General features: G+C 59.5%; 1 protein-coding gene across 2 annotated transcripts in view; it reads right to left on the bottom strand.

The window, feature by feature from the left end:
- Positions 1-2,573: 2,573 nt before the first annotated feature.
- The window catches only part of Cracr2a (calcium release activated channel regulator 2A), a 34,197-nt gene continuing 28,380 nt past the window's right edge, over positions 2,574-8,390 (bottom strand). For both annotated transcript variants that reach the window (XM_013023713.1, XM_013023714.1), the window contains 5 exons: positions 7,400-7,495; positions 5,810-5,997; positions 3,781-3,852; positions 3,564-3,618; positions 2,574-2,691 (listed from right to left, as the gene is read on the bottom strand). In XM_013023713.1, coding sequence (XP_012879167.1) covers positions 2,581-2,691; positions 3,564-3,618; positions 3,781-3,852; positions 5,810-5,997; positions 7,400-7,495 — 522 coding nt within the window. In that variant the 3' untranslated portion in view covers positions 2,574-2,580. The remainder of the gene's footprint in view (positions 2,692-3,563; positions 3,619-3,780; positions 3,853-5,809; positions 5,998-7,399; positions 7,496-8,390) is intronic.

Genomic DNA, 8,390 nt, shown 5'->3' with positions numbered 1-8,390 from the left:
GCCCCGAGCCGCGGGTTCAAACCCGGCATCATCAAACCAAGAGCCAAGGCCTGACGGAGGCCTGCGGGCCAGCCCCGAGCCGCGGGTTCAAACCCAGCATCATCATCAAACCAAAGCCCCGAGCCGCGGGTTCAAACCCACCATCATCAAACCAAGAGCCAAGGCCTGACGGAGGCCTGCGGGCCAGCCCCGAGCCGCAGGTCCAAACCAAGAACCAAAGATGTGATCTAGGCTTGCCTGGCAAGCCCCGAGCCACAGGTTCAAGCCCAGCATCATCAAACCAAGAAGCAAAGGCGTGCTGTCGGAGAACAGGCTGAGTACTGTCTCAGGAAACCCTCTGGTAGAAGCTGCGTCCCTGTGCCGTTGATTTCCACCCGGGGGCTTTGGAATCAGGCGATGCTTGGCAGGCCCTGGGGAGGCCTTGATGGTGGAGGCCGGCCTCCTGAGGCTGGGGGGGGGGACGCTGGGAGGCAGGGAGGCCCCGGCCTGGTGCTCACCTTGCTGAGGGCTTCTTTCCCCACGGGCTGGGCCCTGGGTGCGGCCACGGGTCCCTGGCCCACACAGGGAGCCTCCCGGAGGCCCGGAGCCTCGGCCTCCTCCTCCTCCGCCTCGGCACATTCGCTCAGCGGCCGCGCACAGCCGCCTCCCAGGAGCTGGGGCAGGGGGTCCTCCTCAATGGAGATGATCCTGCCCAGGGGCCTGCGGGGCCCCCCGGGCCCCCGCTCCCCCAGCCCCGGCTCCTCTTCCACAGCTGGGCCCCCACACGGGCCTGGAGAGCTTTGCCTCCCGGGGGGCAGGCCGAACACCTCCTCCTCCTCCTCCTTTTCCTCCTCCTCCTCCTCCTCCTCCTCCTCCGACCGGCTGAGGGTGATGAGGACAAAACAAGAACGGAGCTCAGTGCCGGGGTGGAAGGCCTGCCCAACGGCACTGGTGCTGGACAGAGGATGGGGGCACCCACCCCAGCCCCCGGCCGGGCCTGGTGGAGGGATGGGAGGGACAAGGAGAGGAGGGAGAGGAGGAGGAGGAGGAGGAGGAGGGCGAGGAAAAGGAGGAGGAGAAGGAGGAAGAGGAGGAGGAAGGAGCAGGAGCAGGAGGAAGCAGTGTCTGCAGAAGAACTGGGAAACTGGAATGAAGAGCTAAGTTGGAGGCTGGATTTGACACCTGTGTTGGGGAACAGGATTTGCACCCAGGGCCGGGGCTTGCCCAGTGGACCCTCTGGCTGCTCTGGGTGTGGCCTGTCTTCGCAGAGGGTCTGCCTGTTTTTGGGAGGTGTGGGGGGGGGGTTAGCCCGGACTGTGATCCTCCTATTTTGTGATTCCCTGCTGTCGCTCTCAGCCAGTGCGCTTCCCCTGTAGCCAGGGTGGCAGGTGTACACTACCAGGCCAAGACATCCATTGAGATGGGGTCTACCCAGTATTCATGCCCGTGATCCCTGATCTCTGCTGAGAGACAGAGACAGACAGGGAGACAGACCAACAGACAGACAGAGCTGGAGAGCTGGTTTCCCTCCCTTGTGGCTCATTCTCGGCCTGTCTCAGGACTTCGGACTCCCCCACCCCAAGTCCCCAAGCTTGGGGCTCTGCTGCCCCACCTCCCCATGTCGGTCGGGCCAGTGTCTCCGTCCCCCACAGAAAGAGAGGGGGGCCCAGGGGAGCAGGCTTGTCTCTGCGTGAGCAGTAAGCCAAGTCCTTCCTGCAGAAGCCAATCACGCCCTCGATGGGTGGACGCCACAGGAAGCCAGGCAGCAATGGGTCCCACCCCTTCCTGTCCCCAAGGAGTTGAGTGAGGGCTGCTCCCAGCTACTCAGGAGGCTGAGATTGGAGGATTGCGGTTCGAGGCCAGCCTGGGCAGGAAAGTCTGTGAGGCTCTGATCTCCAATGAACCACTCCCCACCACACACACACACACAAAGAGCCAGACATGGAGCTGTGGCTCAAGTGGTAGAGCACCATCCTGGAGCAAAAGAAGCTCAGGGACAGCGCCCAGGCCCTGAGTTCAAGCCCAGGACTGGCAATAATAATAATAATAATATAATCAAAGAGCTAGCCAGACACTGGTGGCTCACGCCTGTCATCCCAGCTACTCAGGAGGCTGAGATCTGAGGATGGAGGTTCAAAGCCAGCCTGGGCAGAAAAGGCCACAAGATCTCCAATGAACCTGTCAAAAGCTGGAAGTGGCACTGTGACTCAAGTGGTAGAGCCCCAGCCTTGAGCTGAAGAGCTGAGGGACAGTGCCCAGGCCCCGAGTTCAAGCCCTGGGCCTGGCACAAAACAAAACATGGTCCAACTGCACCCCTCCCCCACCCCTTCCTCCTCCCCCTCCCCCTCTCCCTCCCTAGCTCCCCTCCCCATCCTTTCCTCTGGTCTCCTTTCTCCTACTACACACACACACACACACACCATAGAGGTGACTTATCTATCCCCCCCAAGGTCATGTCCCCCAAGATTGAAGGTCAGAGGTTACAGCTGACCTTGGATCTCCCTGGTAACCCCCCAACCCCCCACCCTAAGTCTGCACTCAGCCCCCAGCCGACTCCCCACCTGTGCGGAGAAGAACCAGCCAAGAAGGCAGGGTGTCGGCCTACCTCCGGAGCAGCCCTCGGCCGTCCAGGTATTTGCCGATCACCGAGCCGGACCTCTGCTTCCAGCTGGCCTTAGAGGCCGCCGCCTTTGCCCTGGACGCCTTGTCCCCCTGCAGAAACAAGAGTGTCCGAGGTGGGCGCCGGACCACTGGGCCAAAAAGGCTGCATCCTCCATCTTTTTTTTTTGGTTGATTGGTCGTGGGGCTTGAACACAGGGCTGGTGCTCCACCCCTTGAGCCACAGCACCACTTCCGGTTTTCTGGTGGTGCACTGGAGATAAGTCTCAGGGATTGTCCTGACCGGGCTGGCTTTGAACCACGATCCTCAGATCTCAGCCTCCTGAGGAGCTACAGAAGCTTGCATTTAAATCACACGCTTCTGGATGGTTCTAATCCCTCCTTATTGGCACAGGGTGCCAGGGGTGACCCGAGGGAACCTGGACTTATGAATCCAGTGTCTGTCCACCGTCCCCACCACCCCGACCCCCCGTCGGGCGAGACCTCTCAGCCCTTCTGTGGAAATGAACCTTGAAAGAACCTAGAAAACCTTGGTGAGCCGGGCCGCGGGAGGCTCACCAGGAGGCTGAGACCTGAGGATCGTGGTTCAAGGCCAGCCTGGGTAGGGAAACTCCGTGAGAGTCTCGCTTTCCAAGGAACCACCCAGAAGCTGGAAGTGGAGCTGTGGTAGAGCGCCAGGAAGCTAAAGGACCGTGCCCAGGCCCTGAGTTGAGAGTTGAAGCTTCAGTTCACACACACACACACACACACACACACACACACACACACACTCCAGTGCTGGTTCGCAGGGCACAAACTCGTGTCTTGGGCGCCCCCTGGTGGGTGGTGTGGCCGTTTCTTCCACAGCCGTCCGGAAGGCTCCGGCGTTCTTGTCTTGTGCCCTGGTGCAATGCTGGGCCCTGCCCTGCCCACCCGGGGCGGTGCCGTCCCTCCCCACACGCGTGTTACCTGCACACGCGTGTTACCTGCACACGCGCGTCACGCTCGTCACGCTCATCCCGCAGGTGTTTGTTCCTTTCCCTACGCATAGAAGAGGGAGGTTGGTCAGGCAGGGTCTGCAGGTGGAGACCCCGGGGGCCATCAGACCATGGGACAGACAGGGGTGGGGCAGGGCGGAGGGCAGAGGGCAGAGGGCAGAGGGCAGAGGCAAGGGCAGGGCAGCTCACCCCACGTGCCACTCACCTCAGGAAATCCAGCTGCTTCAGGAGCCCCAACTTCTCGCGCTGCAGGCTCTCTGACACGCGATACACTTCCCTGCGGAGAGTGGACACACCGTGAGGGCAGAAGAGAAGCCACCTGGGCCCGGGGACTGAGGAGGACAGGAGGGAGGACTCTGTGGACAGCTCCTAGTGGGCAGGGCTTGGGGCCACTGGTCACCGCTCTATTTGGAAGGAAGAAAAGGAGGAGGAAGAAGAGAAGGAAAGAAAGGAAGAGAAAGAGAGAGGAAGGAAGGAAGGAAGGAAGGAAGGAAGGAAGGAAGGAAGGAAGACAGAGCCAGGCATTGGTGGCTCACGCCTGTAATCCCAGCTACTCAGGAGGCTGAGATCTGAGGATCCGGGTTCAAAGCCAGCCTGGGCAGGAAAGTCCATGAGACTCTTATCTCCAATGAACCACCAGAACACCGGAAGTGGTGCAGTGGTTTAAGTGGTAGAGCGCCAGCCTTGAGCTGAAGAGCTGAGGGACAGCGCCCAGGCCCTGAATTCAAACCCCACGACTGACAAGAAGAAAGAAAGAAAGAGAGAAAGAAAGAAAGAGGGAGGGAGGGAGAGGGGGAGGGAAGCAAGGAAGGAAGGAAAAAAGAAAAGAAAGAAAAGATATAAAAGAAGGAACAGAGAGGGAGGGAGGGGACAGAAAGGAGCTGGGTGTCTACTGCATCTTGGGGTGAGGAGAAAGAAAAGACAGGAACAAGGAAAAATGAAAATCCAGCAGAATCCAGCATCACCACCACTGGTGCCATCCGGGCCAGGAGGGAAGTTCCGAGGGACAGAAGGACAGAAGAGGCCCCTGCGGATTCCAGCTGGGTGTCAGGGTGTCATTATGGCTGCAGAGGGGTGCCACGTGGCCCTGGACAGAGCTGGAGGGGCAAGGGGCTCCCGGGTAGAGTTTGGGGTTTTCGGGAAGGGCCCCCAAAACGGCACTGTGTTACGATGTGAACAAAGCAGATTCCCATCCCTGCCCCCCCCACAAGTGGACAGTGCCCCAGGCCCCCCCAAACAGAGCGGAGCCCAAGCCCCGCCCTCCTGCCCGGGCCTCTGCTCCCCTTCATCCTTCCTGCTGCCCAGCCCTGCATCCATCCCCATCCCCGGGGGCCCGGCCGGCAAGCTCAGCCCTGGTGCTGAGCCACCACCTGGGTTCCATGAAAGCCCCAAGCCCAGTCTAAGCATATGCAGACACAAATCAGATGTATGCATATGCAAATGCACACATCTTCACATAGGCAACACAGGTGCACATGCAAATGCAGGCAAATACCCACAGGTGAATATACTTGTGCATATACAAATACACGAAGAAACACTTGCATATGTGGACGTGCATGTGGGTGTGCATACAAGTGTGCATGTGTGTATGCAAATACATGTGTGCATATGTAAATATATGCAAATGTGACCATCTTCAGCACACCTCTGTGCAGGAAAAAAATATATATATATAAGCGTATCTATACCTATCTCTATATATTCATTGGTGTTAGGTATATTAAGCTGTGGGCTGCTTTAACAAGTAGAAAAGCACTTCCTTTTTTCCCTGTGTGTGTGTACCAGTCCTGGGGCTTGAACTCAGGGCCTGGGCGCTGTCCCTAAGCTTTTTGGCTCAAGGCTGGTGCTCTACCACTTGAGCCACCACTCCACATCCAGTTTCTTTTTGGTTAGTTGGAGATAAGAGTCTCCCAGACTTTCCTGCCCGGGTTGGCTTTGGACGGGGATCCTCAGATCTCAGCCTCCTGAGTAGTTGGGATGACAGGCGGGAGCACCAATGGCTAGATGAATCTCGTTTTCGGATTCAGTGCTCCTGCTTCAAGCGGAGAACAAGAAAATCAATCCTGCTCACTGAGGATTCTTGCTGATGAACACATCTGTCCTGATCTGAACACTGTGCCCACTGTCCCCACCCCCAGGCAGCCCCCACAGTGCCCCCTGCCCGGCCCCGGGCCCGGGCCCTTAGCAACGGTGGAGGCCGGAGGGCGGAGGACAGACAGTGGAGGCCGTACATCTCCTTCTCCCGGTGCAGCCGGCGGGCCTCGTGCTGCAGGCTCTCCAGCTGCGCTTGGGCCTCTCGCAGCTCATGGCTGGTCCTGTCCAGCTCGGCCGCCAGCTCCTGGTTGCTCAGCTTCAGCCGGGCGTTCTCAGAGCTGCGTTGGTGGCCGTCGCTTTGCAGGGCCGCGCACCGGCCTTTCAGCTGGGGACAGAGGAGGGGCGGGAGGGAGGGCGAGGGAGGGAGGGAGGGAGTCACCGCCACCGGGCTGGGGGCCCTGCCCCGAAGTGGGGGGGCTGGCAGGGGGTCACCCACCAACTGCCCTCCACCGGCTTCTCTGCCCACACACACGCGCAGGCGCGCACACACACGTGCACACGCACAGAGGTCTCACGTGGAAGGCCAGCCCTCTGCCCTCTGCCCTCTGCCCTCTGCCCTCTGCCATTTCCATCCCCCTCCCTCCCTCCTCCTTGTGCGGGTTGGAGCTGGGGACAGTGAATGGCTCCTCTGTGTCTCTGAGCTAAAGGATGTCCACATCCGGTCATCCCAACAGCTTTGTCGCTGGGTGCCGGTGGCTCCCGCCTATCATCATAGCGAACCAGGAGCTCAAGATCCAGAGCACCAAGGGCTCAAAGAAAAAAAAATGAGCCGATGCAGACATGTCTGATCAGTCAGCAAAAAGCCCGGCTGGAGGCGTGACTCAAGTGGTCGAACACCAGGCAGGCAAGCATGAGGACTTAAGTACCACCAAAGGGGGAAGGAGAGGGAGAGAGAGAGAAAGAGAGAGAGAGAGAGAGGCTGAGCACCATCCTCCAAGTCTAAATGCCCGGGCACTGGCGGCTCACACCTGTCATCCCAGTGACTCAGGAGACTGAGATCTGGAGGATCACGGTTCAAAGCCAGCCCAGGCAGGAAAGTCTCTGAGACTCTGATCTCCCATGAACCACCAGAAAACTGGAAGTGGCGCTGTGGCTCAAGTGGTAGAGCGCCAGCCTCAAGCTGAAGAGCTGAGGGGCAGCGCCCAAGCCCCGAGTTCAAGCCTCAGGACTGACTAAAACAAAAATCTATTCAGTAAGATCCAGACACAGGGCCACGAGGCCCGCCCACTCCAGGCCTGCGTCATGGGCTCCCTGGAACCTTCCAGAAGGAATCTGGGAATCCTCGTACAGCCATGTGGACAGACCGCAGGGGACATTAGAAGAGCAACCCGGCCTCTGGTTTGTGTTTTAATTCTGTGTATGCTTGGCTCCTCTTTATCCTTGTTTGTAATGTTTTCTTGGTCTGGAACCGCCCGAGGCTTTGACTCCGGGGTCCTGGACGCTGCATTTTCGCTTTTTTCTATCTTTTATTTTGCTCGAGGCTGGCTCTCTCCCGTTTGAACCACAGTCTCACTTCCGGCTTTTTGCCAGTTCTTGGAGATCAGAGTCTCACGGACGTTCCCGCCCGGGCTGGCTTTGAACCTCGGTCCTCGGATCTCGGCCTCCTGAGTCGCTGGGATGCTGGGCGGGCATGCACAGCACCCAGCTCACCGAGGACTTTCACACGCTTCCTCCTCCCCGATCTCCAGGCAGCGGCGGGGACGGAGGGAGGACGCAGCGGCGCCTACCTGGCTCTGCTTCTGGTGGAGTCTCTCCAGCTCCTGCTCCTTGATCTGCAGCTGCCTTTCCAGCTCCCGACTCTGAGCCTCGAACCTCTCCCTGTCCTACAAAAGCCAGGAAGAAGACTAAAGATCTGGGATTAAAGGCGTCACGCAGGTGCGCAGACTTGTGATCTAGCACGTCTGTGCTCACCGCCTCCTTGTGGTCAGTCATGGGGTTTGAACTCAGGGCCTGGGCGCTGTCCCTCAGCTCTTCAGCTCAAGGCTGGCGCTCTGCCACTTGAGCCACAGCACCACTTCTGGTTTTCTGATGGTTCCTTGGAGATCAGAGTCTCACGGACTTTCCTGCCCGGGCTGGCTTTGAACCGCGATCCTCAGGTCTCAGCCTCCTGAGTTGCTGGGGTGACAGGTATGAGCCACCGGTGCCTAGCTCTGAGGCTGGCGGTTCAAAGCCAGCCTGGGCAGCAAAGTCTGAGAGACTCTTCTCTCCAAGGAACCAGCCAAATGGCGGACTGGAGGCGTGGGTCACACGGTAGAGTGCCGGTTGCATGTTGGCACAAATCGAAACACTTTCGGGTCACCGGGAGGAAGAGGGCCGAGGGGCGCCAGGCCGTCCGTGACCCTCACTTAGCCTGAACTTGTATCCCCTCTCTGATCTCCGCCAACTTCCAGCCAGACAGAGGGGACACAGGCCCCGTATGGGGCTCGGCCGCCCCGCTGAGGGAGGAAGGGGGTGGGGGAAGCGGGGCTGCGGCGGGCATGCGCGGGCTGGGGACATCGCCGGCGACCCGGAAGCAACACCCAGCCGGGTTGGAGACCGTGGCTGGATTATTCTAGAAAGCCTTCCGGGATAAACCAACAGGAAGGCACGTGGCCTGTGGACAGGCCGGGTGGGGACCGAGGGTCGGAGCGTGGCCACGTTTTCTCCCCTGGCTCTGGGGACTGTGGCCTTTGCTGGCTTGGTCCTGTTTGCTCAGGGGAATGGAGGGAGGGAGGGAGG

The sequence above is a fragment of the Dipodomys ordii genome, unplaced genomic scaffold (assembly GCF_000151885.1).
Source record: "Dipodomys ordii isolate 6190 unplaced genomic scaffold, Dord_2.0 Scaffold69, whole genome shotgun sequence".
Lineage (NCBI taxonomy): Eukaryota > Metazoa > Chordata > Mammalia > Rodentia > Heteromyidae > Dipodomys > Dipodomys ordii.
Note: the sequence above shows the minus strand (reverse complement) of the source record. Positions and strands in the feature narration are given on the sequence as shown.